Raw genomic sequence first — 19,438 nt, 5'->3', positions numbered from 1 at the left:
TTAAAAACTAGGTGGCTTGTACAAAAAAAGACGTTTCAAGTCGTCCCTGTATAAGGCTTTATAGAAGTGTCTATCTTCCAAGTCAGAAGGAGTTCTCAAACCATGTGGAGCCCTGTTGTAACTTAATCTTATCAGCCTACTTCCATCGTCATAAATAAAATGCGCACGTGCTTCAGACAGTTGATAATTCATGTCCCTCGTACGTGCTCCCATTAGGGGGAAGCTTTATTTCTTGTCATTTGAAACATTCTGTTTCTTAAAGAGTAATAACAAGACTTTCTTCTTGAGTATTAGTCGTTCAGGGTTGTCTTACTGCCCAGTGTCCACTTAAGTCTGAAGGAGCTGGGTGCCTAGGTATTCCTTTCCGTTTCTTTTTGTGCACTCAGTTCATTGGGATAGTTGCAAACTTGCTGCAGAACCCCATTTAGACCAAAAGGTGAGTGGGTGTGTGCATTTTTTTTGTTTTGTTTTTGTTTTGTTGTTTTAATTAAATCACTTGGCTCTAGATGAGGGCTCTACCTTATAAGCAAAGTTGGAGTAACTTTTGACTGTTGCACTGACTATAATGAATCTAGAATCATCTTTGGCTCAGGAACGAGACCTATATCTCGATCTTAATACGAGGTGGCTCAGCCATGGAGAAATCCTGGCGTGTTGGTATATATTTGTTGAATTTGAAAACGCAACTTTCTCCAACTTCCTAAATGGTCTGTATTAAACCATCCTTCCCCCTTTTTAACATGGGGCCTTTATTAAAAAGTTGCAGAACGTAATCACGTTCAATGCAATCATATAATCGTTATCCAGCTCTCATTTTCCAGATTGCAAAGGATAGAACAGTAGATAGAGTTTCTTCAGGACCCTTTCCCCTGTGTGTGTGTGTGTGTGTGTGTGTGTGTGTGTGTATCTGTATAGGATACATGAAGTGTGTGGCTTTTTGCACAAAAGAACAACGAATTTTTATTTTTAACCTGGTTTTCTAAATATTCGGTCTAATCTTGTAACAAAACTTCATAGTTTGACCTCTGCCCAGCCTCCTCTTTGCTGTATGACTGTTACTATCCAACATCTCCAATAACCTGAGAGTCGTTCCCCACTTCTTTATTATACTGTTTTGATTGCCTTCTGTGCTAGAGGGTTTAACCCTGAGCCTTTGATGAAGACTTCTTGAATTGAGTGCTTTTGTCAGGAGGGCATTCAGTTTTTTCTTTTCCACTCTTTCGTCTTCAACGTGCGTAGTCAATTGTTGTTTCTCCTTCTCCCCGTGTTTCCCGTTGCTTTTGCTGACCTTTGGGTTTAAAATCCTACAGAGACATTCTAATGCTATTATCAGCCCAGCTTTTACAACAGGAATAGTTTAAATCTGTTTTTCTCACCGAGAGGATTCCCTGGCAATGGAAGCATTTGTTTTGGAGCTTTTTTTGGAAGCTCCGATCTTTGCAGTCTCAACCGTCTCCATCTTTTTTACATTGCCTGACAAATTAATCCAAAGTCAAGGTATTAAATGAGCAATCACTTGAAATGCGCTGAATCATTGTCACCTTTAATCTGCATTCATAGACAGCGTTTTCCTTTTTTAGTCGGGCCTTCAATTGAATCTGACAATATCTCAGTCTCTTAGTTTTTAAAGTCATTAGTCTGACATAACCACTAGAGGCCATCAGTTCACAGCATGCCTGCAAGCTTGTAGACAAGAGACCTGTCAGGTCCAAAGTCCTTTTATGTTCTGCTCATCTAAGACCTTTTCTTCCCCCTTCCAAGCCAAGTGTTTTTCTAATCTACTAATAGCGAGTGAGAGAGGAATTGCACTGAAACTTCTAGTAAAATAAATTTTCTCTACACAGTGCCACTGACGCATAGTATCTGAGTCACTGGGAAATTTTGTTTTTCAGTAATCTGCCCTCTTGAATACAAGTTTTTTCCCACTTGGAATACATAAGAGGAAGTCTGTTATAACCCACGCTGTTGGTTCCTAACCAACAGCTTAAAGCAATAATTGCATTATTTATGTAGGAAGAAATGGAATTGAGAGCATCAGGTTGTGAAGATGGCTCTCCCTTTCTCCAAGAGCTGCAGTCAGATGCCTCTTTGTCACGGCGCCTAAGGTGATGCTGTGCAACCCCAAACCAAAGAAGTGCTTTCCTGCTCCAATGGAAGGTCTTGGTTTTCTGGGTCCTAAAGAGAGAGATGAATCTGGTAGGTGAGAAAGGAGGACCCCAGACTTATAACAACTCGTCGGACATATAGAATACACAAGGCCATATACTCTATTAATGTGTTAACAGATGCATATATTATGCACCACGTGTTGCTTTTTGTTCAGCTTTAAAACTAACTTGCCATAGGCGAGGGACAGAAAGAGAGGGCAGAGGCTTCAAAGGAGGTGCTTGAAGAATTTTTAATTGTATCCAAAGCATCAGGTTGTTTTTTTTCCTTTAAAATTAGACACCTTTTCCTGTTGGGTTATGCAGCCAAGTAGAATTTATTAGTGTGACACTGCAAAGTGTAATCTCGGATCCACTGAACCTAGTAAAAGGCTACACTCCTAAGATCGGTTTCTATGTATGTGTGTGTGTGTTTGTTTTCCCTTGAAACTTGACTACAGAATTTCTTGCGCTGTCAAAACAACAAAACGAACTACAACCTGGTATGTGAGACGCTACAGTTTCTGGACTGCATCTGTGGAAGCACAACGGGAGGACTTGGACTTCTTGGTCTGTATATAAATGAGAAGAACGTGGCACTGATCAACCAAACCCTGGAAAGTTTGACTGAGTACTGTCAAGGGCCCTGCCACGAAAACCAGGTAATATGGCCATAGAAGGATTGACCCATGCGCCATATGCGTGCGGGGTGTGTTCTGCTCTGCTTGGGCCTTCCCATCCATTAAACCCATGGGGTGTTGCCTTGCAGTGCCATTTGTGTTGCTCCCCTGATCCAAGTTGATGTTTTCCTCTGTGAAGGCATCAGAAATACTCAGGCCTGTCTTAACTCTTGCTGGGAAAGGTTTATTTAACACTGAAAGCAGAGAATGACTCTTGTACATAGGTCAAAGAAGGTATGTTGCTTTAAAAGCTCATGTTACAGATGGGTAGCAAAGCCATAAGCAAGTTTTATGCCAGGCTGCTGCAGTAAGCAACAGGTGAAGCTGCAAGAGAAGCAGGGCAGGGATGGGCTGGGCCAGATGTAGTGGCCAGTTGAGCCGGCCTTACCCCGTCCCCCCCCCCAATCCAACCATACCCCTGTGGCTGGGAGGGGGTGGTAAGATCTCCCCCTGGCCACTGGCCTCACTTGGTGCAGAAGTGGCCCCTGCACCACTGGGGTTACTGCTGGCACCAGCCCCTGCCCCTGTCCTCCTCCCAGGTGCCGCTGGCTGCTCTCCCTCCTGCTTTCCTCGCTCCCTATGGCCTGTGAGGGATGCCTGAGCCCTTGCAGTCCACCTGGGGTTGAGATGCTCTGCATTTCATGCCCCCTCTCAAGGAGTCTCTCCAGTGACTGACCACCCCACAGCCTGGCCTCTCCCCCGCCCTCCCCACGTGGCCCATTCAGCTCACTTCCAGCCTCCCATCCCAGCAGGCATTTGGCCCTGCCCAAGCTGAGTGGGAACAGTACCCCTTATACAACTTTGAGCCCTGTCCAGAAATGAGGAAAGCACTGGAAGAGACTACTCGGAGAGGTACTTGAATCTCTATCCTCAGAGGCTTTTAAGACCCAGCTAGACAAAACCTTGGCTTGGATGATCTAGTTGGAGGATGGTCCTGCTTTTGAACAGCAGGTTTCATCATTTCATAGTTGTTAGAGACTGGAAGGGACCTTAAAGATCATCATGTCCAGCCCCCCTGCACTTTGGGTTGAACTGGAAAACCTCCTGGGGTCCCTTCCAGTCCTCATTGTCTACAATTCTGTGTTTGTAAGGAAGCATTTATTGGCTTAAGACCAAATGTTGTCCATCCTGCCTCTGGATTTAGATGATTTGGGATGAAGAAAGAGGGACGGTTTCTCTGGTGGATAGTCTCTATCTCCTCAAACAATGGGTGTAAATGCTATTTGAGGGCTAGCTTCTTAGAACAGCAGTTCAGGCTCGTGGGCACAGAGCAGATGACATGCACAATAGTGATCGTTAGCCGTATTGCGTAGCTGTGCTAGTCCACTTGACCAGGTGGATACCGCCTTGGGTAGCACAGCCATCTTTTAAGTCCGTGTTCCATAGCAGCCAGGCCCCTTCCTCCATGCCTCGTCTCATCTGAACATGCAGTGAATAGGCCAAGAGCTGAATATCTAGAATAATCTATGCTAAATGAAGGGCTGCTTGTAAGTTAAGCGGCGAGGCAAAAAGATGCCCCAGCACACTCGCAGCTCTGTGATAGGCAGTAAACAAGCAGCGCTTGTTAAGTACATGTTACAGACGGTGCTTTCAGTGCTGGCTGTTGCATTATGCCTTCCTAGTTGTCCAGCTGTGGATGCAAAGTGTTTAACAAATGAGATCTGTATTTACAATTACAAAAATCCTTTGACACTGTAAATCTGACTGCATCGTCTTGTCTGCACACTGAGGAATGATCACTGGGGTGTTGACATGCCATCTTAAATCACCCAGGAAAGGAATAGGGCTTTTTGAATCATCCTTCCCTCCCCCCTACCTCCCCAAATCTGTGTGCCGAGCGCTATTAAAGTAACATAGCCTACGATGACAGGTAATTGTAGCTGTGCTAAGAGGGTAGCAGGGGGTAGTTTAATGAATATGCTTTTGTTCGGTCTCTCTTGTGATGCTGTTTATTCTCTTCTCATTAACATATGAAAGATGCCATTAAAAATAGCAGCTGAATTGTCCACAATTAGCTGGGAGACTGTCTGTCATTCAAACTAATAATTTGCTATATATTTTTTTTGTTTGCTCAAATGTAATTTACAGTAAAGCTAAACAAAATGTACCGGGGACAACTAAACAATGCAATGAAATAAGAGTCCTGGAGAAGCTTGTGTGGAGATGTAATGCAACATGCATCTCTGCAGTACAGACTACAGATTAGCTGAAATAATTATCTCTAAATCGAGGTGCATCAGAGGTAGATCTGAAACACGGGTACTGAATCCAGCAAACAATCTCCCCCCCCCCCCCCCCCCCAATAAATTTGTGACTCATGCGCAAAATTCCAGCGCAAGCATAGAAATTATGGAAACCTACAGCTATTTAGAAAGAACCGGTCACCTGTGGGTTAAAAAATAACCCTTCTATAACTTGAGACAGACTGGCATGTTGGCATAGAGCAATATATTGTCTGAACACATTTGGCGTGAACACAACTAGCTTATCAACTGCAGTGCGTTGAGGCTTTCCTCAGCCCGGTTTTTTGGGTGCGTCATGATGCAACTTGGGGGCAGCCAAATTTGAAACGCGCTTTTTAAATCTGTGACGCTTAATTACCAGACTGATTAGAACATTCCACTTGTCTGTCAAACTTGAGAGGTAATACCAGCCAAAGTGACTTTCTAGGTGGGTGCGGCAAGTCAAGCGGCCTTTTACAATGGTTTTAGCTGAGCTGTTTTATCACAATGGTTATTTTCTTTGTGCAGAACTGCATTGCTACTCATGAATCCAACGGCATTGACATCATCACAGCACTGATTCTCAATGACATCAATCCCTTGGGAAAAAAGAGGATGGACTTGGTGTTGGAACTGAAGGCAAGTGGACATTTTACATAGAGATGTACATCGTCAATAAGATGAAACTAGCTTGTAACTGAAACTGGATGACTTATTATATGGCAAAATAGTCCTGACTGTCTCGAAACTAAATTGTGAGAGTCTGTCTGACAGGTGACTGAAAAAGCTTTGTAGCTCTTAATTGAGATGTCTTATGCCTTGAATGATGCACTGCAAAAGTAAAACTGAAACATTTGAATCACGAGATTTCATCTTTTGGGCTAATCTATTTACTGATGAATTGCTGTAACAGTGATGAAAGTACTGTACTAATACGCTCTTAGAATAACTTTCCTAGAAATATTGAATGTAAAATTTCCCATGCTGTATTTGGCTGCTTGATGCTTTGTTCACCCTGTACCTGTATTTTAAGTCTGGTTAGCAAGACTTATTCAACATGGTTCACAGGCACTTCAGTCTTAATTTTGAAATTAGTTAGCCCTCCATACTTTGACTGGGTCAAAGTATGCAATTAAGATGCCTTAAAGCAGTTATGAGAACCAGGTGAATGGATTTCATCATGTGTTTAAGCGCCATGTCCTCATAATGTTGCATTTATTTGTTTTCCATGCAGATTCATGTACCGTGGCTTTTCTTATGCTAAAAACAAACAAACAAACAAACAAACAAAAAAAGTCTTAAAAGACTCTTAGACTCAATTTAACATCATTCTTCCAAATTAAATACCTTTATTGGTTTTTAAATGTCAGCCATGATGGATTTCAGTCCTAATTGTTCATATTATAGTAGTCTGGTGCCTTGTGGTATTTTCCCATTTCCTCCCTCTGACTTGGCAAAGGCAGGTCTCAAAGTAATTTTCAGTTAAAAGCAATGAAGCAGATCTGTGTCTTCGGTCTGGTTGTCCTGTTCATTTGTTTGTTTTGTTTCTTTGTTTAGACTTAATCAATTTTGTGTAAGGTTGAACTTGCTTCTTGTGAGCATTAAACTCCCAGTAATACTAGAGAAGCTTTAAAAAAAAAAAAAAAAAAAAAAAAAAAAATCAACTGCTGTCCTAATTTTAGGCAGATGAGGTCAGGAGCTGCACTGAATTTGTTTGATGCAACTCAGTAGGTAACAGGGTTGGAGAAGTAAACAGAAAAGGATTTAGGCTGTTACCGTATTTTTGGCAAATCGCCTATGAGGAGTGAAAGCAAGGCGTGCTTCAGGTCGGATGAACCGGTAGAAGTGCTGTAGTATTCTGAATTGTCCAAACTGTAGCTGTGTGGTTCGTGCTATGTGACTACAACCCAGCTAGCCAGCAGAGACTGAGTTAGGGCTGTGTATGCCAAGGTCCTGGAACCATACAGCGATTTGGCATATTTTTTTGCTTTCCTTCAACCAGAACAATGCCTCAAAATTACTGTTGGCAATCATGGAGAGCAGGCACGACAGTGAAAACGCAGAAAGAATACTGTACAACATGAGGCCAAAAGAACTGGTAAGTGCCGCTTGTTTTTTCCAAACATCAGCCTGTCTTTACTTCGGTTGGCAGCCTAGCAGGAAGCCATGGTGGTGGTAGATGGGTGACCTACCGCTTACAGAGTAAACTCTAGTGCTGGTGTCATAGGTCAGCGGAAAGTGATCTACAGGACAGACCGCAAGGTCATTGAAAAAGCTTTTCAGGATTTGATTGAATGGGCATGATAACTGTTGGCCACAGGCCCACTTAGCTTCCAGGCACAGTTAAGGAAGCGAAGCAGAGTGGCTTCAAGTATACAATAAAGCAAAGGAAGCATGAGACTCTGTCATTAAATATTTGAGCAAGATACTGATGAAGAATCAGAGTATTTCTGAGTAGCTTTTATAATACCATAAACTTTAGCAACCTCTTGGGCCTGTTAATATGTTAACAAACAAAAGCATAAGCCAGGAAATCCAAAGTCCAGCTGAAACTCTGTCAACTTGTCCCATTGTGAATAGCTATGGCAGGGGCCAAAGATCAGTGCATGACGCAACATACCACGAGTGCTCTCTTATCCAGGAACAGCAGGGTGAGGTGAGGATAGAGTTTCAGCCTTTACTTGAGCTCACCTTCCAGTCAGTCGAATGGATCTGATGTCGACAAAATACGACAGCAGAAGGCAGCTGTAAAAAATCTGCTGTAACTTGTTCTGTTGAGAATTGTGTTATCTAAAGTGAAATAACGGTGACGTTCCCTTAGATGAGAATGGGGTAGAGATATTCAGCTAGGTTCAGCTCTCCCTTTTTGCACGTTGTCCTGTCGCTTGGTTGGGTGTCAGGTGTGCTTTTGGAGGTGCATGAGAAGCTCCTGTTGGCCCTTATGGGAATTTTGATTGTGTGCATTTTGGCAGAATGTCGTCATAAAGTTGGAGCTGTCCATTGCCAGCTGCCCATATGTTTCTCCCTAGGTGGAAGTGATAAAGAAGGCCTATATGCAAGGTGAAGTGGAATTTGAGGATGGTGAAAACGGTGAAGATCTTGCAGCATCTCCTAGGAATGTGGGACACAATATTTACATACTTGCTCATCAGGTACAACTGTGCTTACAGCAATGAATTATTTGTCTTCTGTTGAAAAGTTTGAAGGATAGTAAAGAATATTCATTTTTAAACAAAGGGATTTTTTTCTAATTTATTACACTCTGGGACCTTTCTATCTTATAGCAGCATTCTTCTAGAGATGTGTAGCGGGATTCACTAAACATTCTTCTCTCCTTTCTGTAGCCACCGACCTCCCATTGGGAGTTGACCCAAATTTTTAAAGTTTACCCTAACAGATTTGAAAGGAAAGAGAAGAAAAGAAAAGAAATTCTCTGCAGGGATGACAAGAGGAGAATTTTTGGCCTTTTGTAAAGGGGAAATTGGCAGTCTCTCTGTTCTTACTGATGAAGCTGCCAAAGACACGTTTCAAAATCTTGCAGGCACTGAGATGGTACATCTTACTTGTCAGCTCCAGTCAGTGCTTATTTTCTTTTCCCAAAGGAGTACACGTTGCTACCATGCTATTTAAATCGGGCAGCAGAATTCTGTTCTCACTATTAATGTCCACAGCCGCTGCCATGGGATCCTTTGACACGATGAGACAAGTTGTTGAAGTTGCCCATTCTTTAAAAGCGTTATGCAGATTAGCATCTGCTTGGGTGCCTTCCAGTTCTGCTCTGTTCCCATCCTCTCCACTGAAGCTGATCAAATATGTTCATTAATCGTGTTGCACTCGGGCCCTCTGTATGCACGCGGGTAACGGCATGATTGAATCTAATGCACGATCCACACAATCGCACCTTGGATCCAATCGCGCCTTCTTGTTGGTGCACAGAGGGTCCGGTCACCCATACCGGCCCCCTCCCCACTGCACTGGCAAGAAGCAGGATCCCGCAGCTGGGAGACCCTGAGCCACAGGGGCCACACACACAGCCGGGGCCAGGAGCCCTGTTGGTTGTGGGGCTCTTGGCCTCAGCTGCATGCAAGAGTCGGCCAGAGCTAGGAGCCCCATATGGGCTGGGCGTTTCATACACCCTTGAGCCTTGGGAATCGCGGCAGCTCCACTCCCCGGGGCTCAGGGTTTCATCCTGGGCAAGGTGTGCCCCTGTGACTGGGAGCCCTATCAGCTGCTGGGATAGTGGCTTTGCATATCTGTTGTCAGTCAATTCTTCTGCCATCCTTACTTTTAGGTACTACTTAAATTCCTGCCTAAGCACTGCATATGTTCTGAGAGATGAAATGGGTATGCGAGGCAGACTATATCTGAGTACTTAAAGAACCTTTTCCAAGTCAGACACAGCATGACGGACACCTAGTGTGAAAGGAATACAGCAGGGATATGTAGCCCTCAACCTGGACTTGCTCCCAGCCAAGAGAGAGATTATGCCTAATTGAAATGTGACAAGCCACCTGCCAACTTGGGCCTTCTGTTAGCAGCCGAATAGATGCCATTTCTGAGGTTTGGTCAAAAACAGAAGTTAAGAGGAAGTTTTAGTGCCATGTTCTCCTCCCACCTATTGGGTGTTGCCATTGGGTACCACTTCCATGATTCTCCCTGAAATCCATCAATGAAACTACTTTTGTGATGTGTTATTATCTGTTCTTTTAGGCTGAGGTACAGAAGAGTTGGGCGGGGGGAGGAGGAGCTGTGCACCTTGTATTCAGGGACTCGAGTGGGCTGGAACAAGGGGTCTCTCCATAGACATCGAATGCGGTCCCTGGTGTCTCCCATTCCACTTGCATTCCTGTCTTTTAGCTGGCTCGTCATAACAAGGAACTACAAAACATGCTGAAGCCGGGAGGTCAAGTCGAAGGGGATGAGGCTCTGGAGTTCTATGCCAAGCACACGGCACAGATTGAGGTAACGAGAAAAGGAGTGGAGGCTCCTTCAAGGTGGACAGGGAGTTTTAAGGAAGGAAAAAAGTGCTTTCTGGGGCTAGGAACATTGGGGGACTCCCATTAACACTAGTTACTTTATGAACAGGATTTTGATTTTGGTGTTGGTTTTGTTTTGTTTTCCCATGCAAGCATTATCTTTCTGATTTTTATGAATAGTAATTTTCAAAGGTTCCAAATTTATACAGCCAAGTCCCACTCGTATGTGAAGAGACTGGGTATCTAACTATTAGGGCCTTTGAAAATTGCAGCTAGGAATGGCTGGCTAAAACCAGAATTTTTTTTGTGAATAAGACATGGTACTAATTTCAAGTGGCAAATTTATTGTAACGATCTTCTAATATAAGCCACATCTTCTACGCTGTAAATTTCAAACAACTGAATTTGGGTTCATTTTAAAAAGTGTCTGGCTTTCGAATTCTTCCATTATTTTCAAACAATGCAGAACAACCCTCTGCCATCTCTATTGTCTAGATTGTCAGGCTGGATCGTACAATGGAGCAAATAGTCTTCCCTGTGCCCAGTATATGTGAATTTCTCACAAAGGAATCTAAGCTGAGGATATACTACACGACAGAAAGGGATGAGCAAGGCAGTAAGATCAATGATTTCTTTATGAAATCAGAAGACCTCTTCAATGAAATGAACTGGCAAAAGAAGCTGAGAGGTAAGTTGGAAACATTAACATTGGAGTGCAAAAGATTAGAACCACAGCATTTTAAGTCAGGTCTTGACTTCACAGTAAATGTTTCCCCAGTGTAATGCTGATCCTCCTAATAGGCTGGAATATCCTGTTCTTTTGCACTGTAGCATTATCTTGTCATTTTACTCTGTTTATTTTTTTCATGCAAGACTAGAATTTCTTTCTCTTTTTTTTTTTTTCCTTTTTCCATCTCAAGATATTGAAAGTTTACACAGGTATTTCTGTTTGATTTGGCTGAAATGCACATGCACGTCCACCTTGGGCTGAGGCAAAGTAGCCACGATTTTAAAAAACCAACCAAAAAAGCGCCCCAAAATACCATTTGCCAACTGTGGTTCTTTGGCAATGTCAGATAAGCAGTTGCTTCCTATTTAAATGCAGGGAATGGCTGCAGTATGTGTTGGCAAATGTTGACTAATCAACTAGGCTGCACTTTAGTGCACTAGCCCTGAATGGTCCAAAGTATCCTCCAAATTGCTTAATGTGGCGAATTGTAAAAGCAGTGGAAATGTTTGCAGTGTAAGGTGTGCCATTGCTACCCATCAAAACTTCTTTAGAGTGCCAGACAGCTCCCGGACCTTTAAACAATGAGATAACAAGGGCCTTCCTTTGAGAGAGTTTGTTAGCTCTTGGTCAGCATTTTATTTGCCTGTTAAAATGACCTGCTGATGACAGATATGTGCAGCACCCAGGAGTCCCAAGGAAAGGGCCATAAAGAAATGATGAAAATTTAATACCTGGATAAATTTTTTTAAAAAGTGTACTTTTTTTTTTTTTTTCAAACGCACAAAAATAAATTGTCATCCTGTTACTCAAAACGTGAAAGTTGGGCAAAGATCAGATACAGTTTGAAGCTTTTCATCTCTACTGAATTATTTTTGACATGTCTAAATAGTAGATTGGGGAGATGACCGTTTCAGTTTAACTATGCTTTAGTATTTTGACAGCTTCAGTGTCTTGTGTGAGCTGTTTCCCAAAATGAGGTAGGAATTAACAAGAAGCATGATGGGCTACCTGTGAGAGCCCGTAACCCAAAACGTGTTTTTTAGGAAGATGGTCAGCTATGTGCAGTCGTCTAAAAAGCCTTCTGTTTTCTTTGTGGTGAAACTTAACTCGAGGTTTTCAACTGAAATATTTGAATTGTCCTCAAGACTATCTCCAGGCAAGACGTGAAAGATTCATAATTCATGTGGCGAGCCGATGGTGAACCACGTGCAGGAGAGAAAGAGGGGAAGCATTTTTAACGCAGCCAAGGAGTCTGTCATTAAAATTGTACTGCTGGTACTGGCTACTATTCTGATGCCGCTTCAGGAAACCTTCCTGCTTGCCTCTGTTATGCAGCTCTTCAGTCTGAGTGATATTCAGAGCAGCATCTGAACTTCTAGATGTTCTTCACAGCTTAAGCCTAGGTTTTGCTGCTTTGACCCAGGTAGGGGTAAGCATTTCTCTGAGACCAACAGAAAGGTGAGCCCCCACTTCAGCTGATACTGAAGGACATCGGTCTGAATAGGTTCATCTTTTGCACTAACTCAGAAAAATGTTAAAGCATTTATTTGCCCCTTTGATCAAGGGCTGAGTCCACAGCATGTCTCCCAAAGACGATGTAGATTCTTTAAAGACTGCAGCAAGCTTTCCAAAATCAGTGGGGGATGATCCATAGGATAGATGGCCAACACCAAACCCCAAAGGTGTGTGGCAAGTAGTGTTTGTACTGAAACTGGTTTCATGCAAATGCATTTGAAACCAGTTACAAGTACTGCTCAAGCCATATTGGGAAACAGGATATGCAGAGCATAAGGCACTAAAACATTGGTCCAGCTCATTTAAAGGATTACACAACACCTTATACCATTTGTTCTCATTCAGCTTTTCAACACGGTTGCCTTTTATGTGCACTTCCACTCAGTTTTGAGTGAAGTCTTCACATAACACGTTTTACACCCCACCCCTCCTTTTTAAATTTTGTTTCTGAAGTCTAGAATACAAGCTAAGGAGGCAATTGGTTACTTGGGACTTAGTGAGAAGAGAGATTGGTCAATGTAAAGCTCTGGGTCTTTGTATTTATTTACTTATTTACCCTCGTATTTAGTCCATGCGTTGTGTTTTTTAGTCTTCCTTCAAGTTCGTGAGCTCATTTCTTTTCATTGCTCCACCTCATTTGTATACACGCACTTTTTCCTTCCTGGTAGGCGGATGCTTGCAAGCCTTTCCTATGCAAGGGTGTTTTCTGCAAGTTGCAACAACTACAGCCTTCTGCAGAGCATGAGGCCGCAAACCTGAAAGAGTTAAATCCCAAGGAATTTTAACTCGATGCAGAATAAATTACTTTAATTCACCTTCTCAGAGTGGCTCTCCTTTTCATACTAGCTGGCCCGTGACCATTTCAGGAGGGATTCAGAAAACAAATCCCTTTGCTTCTGGTCTGTGCTTCATAATACTGACTGCAAAGATTATTTAAAATTAGGACTTTTTGGTGCTTTATGCAAGCTCTTAAATAAGAGGTTTAATTTTGTGATTCTATTTCATTCTCTTCAGATGAATTTCTGGGAGGGAAATTTTCCTTGGCTCTGAAGTAGAGAGCGTGAAATTGTTAGGAGGGTAGTTGGGTTTGATCTGAGATACTGTAGCAAGGAGAGACATCGTTCTGCTACCAGCTTGATGTGAGGTTGTGTTATGACATCTTGGCTAAACTTCTTAGCTGGATTGCAAGAGGGTCATGTGGCACTTTTTCACAGCAGTTTACACATCACTAATAGCCAGTCAGTGCGGCACACCTGTGGCTGCCGTAACTCATAGCTTGCTGAAATGGAAGGAAGTTTTTAAGATGGACAAAAATCTAGTAGAGGTGAGCCAATGACAGCAACTTGAACGGGAAGCCAATAATAGGTGCAGACAAAATAATCTAATCCTTGCTGCTGCGTATGACTTTGACTCATTTGAGTTTCTCTATCGGCTCTCCTACAGTTACAAAGTACGGTACAGGGAAATGCAACTTTTTCCTCTTTTTATGGAAATTCCTTAGGAAAACTTGCTTTCTAAACTCACTTTTGTGGTGCTGCTTCCAAAAAAACAAAATACCCCTGCCCACCTCCCTCCTTTATTCAAAAAACTATTTAGCATTGGTCCTCTATCCTGGAGCTGCTTCTAGGAAACTGGCAATTCTCTGAAATAAGGAAGAATCCAGTAAACTTCAGAACAAGTCGTAAACTTTACTGCAGTTGATACGGTGTTTCTATGCAAAGTGAAAACAAATAGGGCTTTGGTGGAATCGTGCTTTTTCCAGGCGTCGTACTTTTGAAGCACTAACCTGTTTTGCATTGGTTTTTTTTTCTCTTTTTTCTTTGCAGCTCAACCTGTGTTGTACTGGTGTGCTCGCAACATGTCCTTCTGGAGCAGTATTTCGTTTAACCTTGCTGTCCTTATGAATCTACTGGTAGCATTTTTCTATCCATTTGAAGGAGTTCGAGAAGGTACCTATACTTTAAGATACAGAACAGCACGCAAACAGAGTCTGCCCTTATTTCTGGATGCGTAGCCCTGTTACCTTCCATGAGGAAACAGGAGTGCAGAAATTCACCTTTTTGTCTTGTGATTTAAAATTCTACGTGCAGTTTTGTAGCTTGCTTTATAACTCCAGCTCATTAATTATAGCTTCAAGCAATTATCTGTAAGGCAAAAGCAGCAAGGGAAGGACTTGAACTGCAGTGCTTTCTATTTAATAGTAACTCCTTTTGGACTTAAATGTATGCAAGCAAAATATACAGTTGGACTTCAAGTGAAAAATGACTCAAAGGCTTCAGCTGTTAGTACATGACTACTTGCCCTTTTCCACTTTATTTTGCATCTAAATATAGTAATAAACAACATTGGGAGCATACACTTTGATTTTCCTCCAGCTTGTCTCCACGTACGAATGCATTCCAGTTGCACATCACTTCTGTCATTACTGTACAAAGATGGATCGGTAAGAAGGACCTCTTCTGGGAAAGTGCTCGACTAGCACCAAGTGGCTTGGGTAACGTGACAGTACAGAGCTGTTGAAAATTCAGGAGTGAGAACCCCGTTCTCCTGTCTGCTAGTCGTCTTATTTCACCCCCTGGCTACATTGCTGGAGAGCTGCCCGAAAGAGCAAGGAAGAGCTTGCCAGCAGTGTCGTCTTGGTCTGTGGCAATCTGCCATCCAAACCTCTTTGAACACCGTTAGCAGCCAGGCTTGCTGCCTCATGCTGTGCGTCTTCACAGAGCGGTTTAATAGTTATCCTTTAAAACACTGCTAAAGAAGAAGCTAATGGTGAGGGTGCAGGTTCTGAGTTGCAGCCGTGTATTCGTTGCTGACCTGAGGTATAATACGTAGGAATTGTTAGCCAGCATTAGGAGCTGACTGGAGGAAATATTCCCAGTTAGGACCTAACTGGATTCAAATGGCCTTACTTAGGCCAGCACCAGTGATGAGACCTGTACCTAGCAGCGATTGACACACATTGTCACGTTAGCATGGAGAAGGCCAGAGAGCTATTAGGAAACAGCTAATAGGTGTCTACTGTCACAAACAGTAAATGCTAAATGTAAATGGCATAGAAGAAGTATGAAGGTTTTGTCACACTTGGCTGGGACTAGGGTGAATGAGAACTCCTAGGGAAGAAAACCAGCTGAAGAGGGTGACTTTAAGCCTTGTGCTTCAAAACCCCAAAGTACTGTGGCGGTAAAGATGAGTTCCAAATCCAGCGAGCTCTGTCGCCAGAAAGTGCCAAAAGTTTTCGGGAGATAAATTTATTAGCACTATAAAAGGATTATAATTTATCAGTTTAGGCCTCGATAGCAAGTTATAGTAGCAGAAAGTACAGGTGATCAGTATAGAAGATACAGTTAGGATCTAAAATGATGATAGCCTTCTCATTTGAGGAGGGTGAGAAGATGTAACCTCTGTTTAAACCAGGATCTGATATTAAGGCTTGAAACTTGTTTGCTGGATTAAGTTTGGGTATATATCTGCCAAAACAAGAGTCTTGCATATTATCTGACGCGCACAGTGGAGTCAAATGATATGGCATTCTTTTTCCTGTTCTGACTGCTCGTTGGAAAGACTTTAGCAAATGCAAATAACCCTCCAAATTTTCCACGTCTAGTTTCAAAGGTCAGAAGTTAAATTTTTAAATGTCTGAATTTATAGCTGGTAGCATAATTTCTAACAAGCTACTTCTGTGGGATTATGAGTTCATTTCCAGTGATCCGCATGGTGAGGAATTAAGTGCTCTGGGTAAGGTGAGAGAAGAAATAGTTTGGCCTTTTTAGACTTTGTGCTTCACGTGGCATATTCTGTAGACCTCATTACCAGACTTGCACCTGTGGGGAGGAGAGCAGAGGGAACGGGACAGGACACTCTTGTAAAAGTACTCATCTTAGATGGTTTTAAACCTTTGGTTACTGTCAAACAGCATTCTTCCTTCCAGCATAGGTCTTTTTTGGTATCTCCATTTGGCACCAAAACGGCAGAATTCTGAGCAGCTGAATGCCCCTGCCCCATGTGCAGGTAAAGGCGTGATGGGATCTAATGCCTGATTCACACAATCATGCCTCCTGCCGTGCATCGGCAGCAAGCAGTCTTCCACAGCTGGGAGCCCTCTCAGTTGTGGGGTTCCCGACAAAGGGGGTGCTCCGTGCACCCCTGCAGCTGGGAAATGCACCTGCTTCGAGCTCTCAGCTGTGGAGTTCCCCCGCAGCTGGGAGATTTGCAGCAGCTGCAGCTCTCCAGTGCTAGGGGCTAGGAAACCGCAGCTGCGCCCCACGGCTGCAAGGACCCAGTGTTTCGCAGCTGAAGCCCGCAGCTGCTGGGCGCTGCCCGGGCTGAGTGCCCCCCCCCAGTGATGGGACTCCCAATCCCAGCTGGACATGATATGCTGCTGGAGCTGGGAGCCGCATCAGCTGATGGTAGGAAGACCCTACCCCACATGTAAGTTAAAGCTGATGAGCAACCAGCTATAAAGTTAGTTCATATTTTTGAGGGCTAACTTTATAGCTGGTTGGAGCTTTTGTGGGTGACTTTGCATGCGTAACTGGCCTGAATTAATTGTGCAATTAACCAGTTAATTTGCAGTGGTGTGGTAAGACCAAAGTTCATAACTTTGCATGCCTAGACTAGGTACTTAAGTCCATTTTTAGCCACATAAATAAGTTGTCAGTCTGAGGTGCTGAGGAGTTTGGTCATATGAAATGTATGTCCTTTGGCCAGCCGCCTCGCACATGGAGGACTGAACACGTCTTTAATGGTGCCTGAAGCATTGACTATGGGTAGTCGGTCTGCTCTGGGGGGGAGCAGATCTCCCTTCCATTGATCTCCCAGTCCTTACGATCCAAGAAAGTGACAAACAAGTTCTTTCCCTGAACTCTTTAATCCACAGACTTCCTGCTTTGAGACTGGCTCAGCAGCAGGTTTGGCTGCAGTCTTAAAATCCCTTTGTTATAATGGCATTCCTTTCCCTTCATTCTAATATTGATGAGCTGCCTGTGGTGTGGTCTTTCAAAAGCCTATACTACAGGCAACCTTGAAGTTGTCCTTAATTCTAGTTAGATTTGCAGGCCTGCTGTGAACGGCTGAAGCCTAAAGAGAATATATTCATGTTTCTCATACCTCTTCATAACAATCATAAGGTTAAACACTGAAACTGGTGGCCAGGTCCTGTAAAGGTGCATTCTGCTTTCTCATTGCAACTCCAGTGCTGAGTAACACACTTTAAGTGATCTTTTATAAAAGACTCGTTTCTTGCCCCTTCCTGTTGTGTTCAGTTCTCAAAACTGGATGCCTCTGTTTTGAGTCCTGCCCTTCTTGTTTCCTACAGCTCTGCTGGTCCAGCCATTTTGCTCTTGGAGTTTCTGAACAACTCCACCCCACATGGTAGACCCGCACAGTTTTCTCTCTTGAAGATTTTTTTTTAATCTTTCTTCTGTTCCTTTTTCATTAATGTAAAAAGTAACTCAGACTGAAATTACATGGTATGGTGATTTTTTGGGTTTTTTTTTTTTTTTTTTTTTTCCTGGAGGAGAATCATACTCCTCAGTTTTCTTTCTTTTTTTTCGTGTTCTTTCTTTTTTTAAGGCTCCATTGCACATGTAGCTTGATGCTCATTGGGATGGAGCAGTCCCCGGGGTTTTCACAGCAGAACTACAGACTGATGCAAGGGCTAGGACTCTCACCCTCTGGTCTGCTCCCCACTGCTGTACCAATAGTCTGGAGACGTGCACCTTTTATGTGTGGTCCTTATTATGAAGTGATTCTTGTTCACATTTGAAGTAGACCCGGAGTGTGACAGTGTGTTAGGCCATGGTTTTTTTTTTTTATGGTTCTTTAACGGAAGTGTATTTTTAGCCATGCCGGCTGATGTTATATAAGCAGATGGCCTCATGGGACACTCTAAATAGAACTGGAAATAACAAGAGACAACAAAAACTGGTGCAAGGGCTTTGACTGAAAGCATAAAAGGAGGCTGGAATGGGAATCAGGTTTAGAAACTTGTCATCTCTCTTCACCCACCCATTCGCGGAAGCTCTTGAGTGCATTAGAAAAAATCTGTTTCTTCTGCATTCAATTATGTTTGGTGCATCTAATGTACAGTAAAAGGAAGAAACTTTTTAATAACGATGCTTGGTGCTTGCATAATGCCTTATGTGTTCAAGCAATATACTTAATTAAAATGTACCTGAGGTCCTGGGCTCAGATTTGCCACTCGCCTATCTGAAATGCTTCATGTTTGACCAGGTGGGCTGATGTTGCACAGTAATTGCATAATGTGGCATTTATCTAGCTAATCTTGTCTTCCTTATACTTGGTAGTTAAGAGATTGAATTTCCTTTCTTTTTTTTCCTCCCCCCACTGCAGATACGCTAGAGACTCACTTATCGGTCTTGCTTTGGACAGCTATGCTGATATCTTTGGCCATAGTTATAGCTCTTCCTAAGCCCCATGGTATCCGAGCTTTAATAGCGTCTACAATATTACGGCTAATATTTTCAGTAGGTTTACAGCCTACCTTATTTCTTCTGGGTGCATTTAATGTAAGTATCAAGTAAATTCTATTGAAATTGTTGCAGCTTACATAACAATTTTTTATCCCCTCATGAAAACGTCAGACTAAAATACTCAGTCTGGAACAGTGTAGCAGAGTTTGTGTAAAAGGCAGTTCCCTAATTGGAACAACTGCTGTGGTTCATTCAAATGCTTTTCCCCTTCTAAGTTTAAGAGCCCCAAGGCTTTCCCCTGCTTTTGTTGCAATGTAATAGCAGCTTCCAACTCAGCCAGGAACTCCAAGAAGTCTGAGAGACCCTCAAGTACTTGAGAGGGTTTGGGGGGTTTTTTTTGTTTTTTTGCTCGAACACGTCCCTTATTCAGAATTGAAGCTACAGTAGTTAAGAGCTTGTGTGGGATTTGACTAAACAGTGCATTTCCCAAATGCCTGTCTGCAGCATATCTGCCAGCCAGAAGTCTGACACTAATCACTTTGCTACGGTAGTGGGTAGAGTGAACGTGCATGTTGAGCCACTGGAGAAAGCCTCATTAGGACTCAAATACAAACAGTTGTGGTCTGGGGACAGGTAAACCAAATGGAAAGTATTTCTCTCTAAACCAATAGAAGCAGTGCAAAGCCTTCAGCTCTGGGTGTCTTCCTGTATTTATTGTATAACTGCTTTTAAAGTAGACT

At 42.9% G+C, this 19,438-nt stretch overlaps 1 protein-coding gene across 2 annotated transcripts in view; it reads left to right on the top strand.

Annotated features, from left to right (window-relative positions):
• Nucleotides 1-19,438, top strand: part of ITPR1 (inositol 1,4,5-trisphosphate receptor type 1) — a 227,450-nt gene that overhangs the window by 175,019 nt on the left and 32,993 nt on the right. For both annotated transcript variants that reach the window (XM_090022746.1, XM_090022745.1), the window contains 8 exons: nt 2,606-2,806; nt 5,575-5,685; nt 7,049-7,144; nt 8,076-8,198; nt 9,904-10,008; nt 10,518-10,710; nt 14,094-14,216; nt 18,619-18,794. In XM_090022746.1, the coding sequence (XP_089878872.1) occupies nt 2,606-2,806; nt 5,575-5,685; nt 7,049-7,144; nt 8,076-8,198; nt 9,904-10,008; nt 10,518-10,710; nt 14,094-14,216; nt 18,619-18,794 (1,128 nt within the window). The remainder of the gene's footprint in view (nt 1-2,605; nt 2,807-5,574; nt 5,686-7,048; nt 7,145-8,075; nt 8,199-9,903; nt 10,009-10,517; nt 10,711-14,093; nt 14,217-18,618; nt 18,795-19,438) is intronic.

Source organism: Crocodylus siamensis, chromosome 11, assembly GCF_052110815.1.
Source record: "Crocodylus siamensis isolate JL-2025a chromosome 11, ASM5211081v1, whole genome shotgun sequence".
NCBI lineage: Eukaryota > Metazoa > Chordata > Crocodylia > Crocodylidae > Crocodylus > Crocodylus siamensis.
The sequence above is the reverse complement of the archived record's forward strand: the minus strand, read 5'-3'. Positions and strand labels throughout refer to the sequence as shown.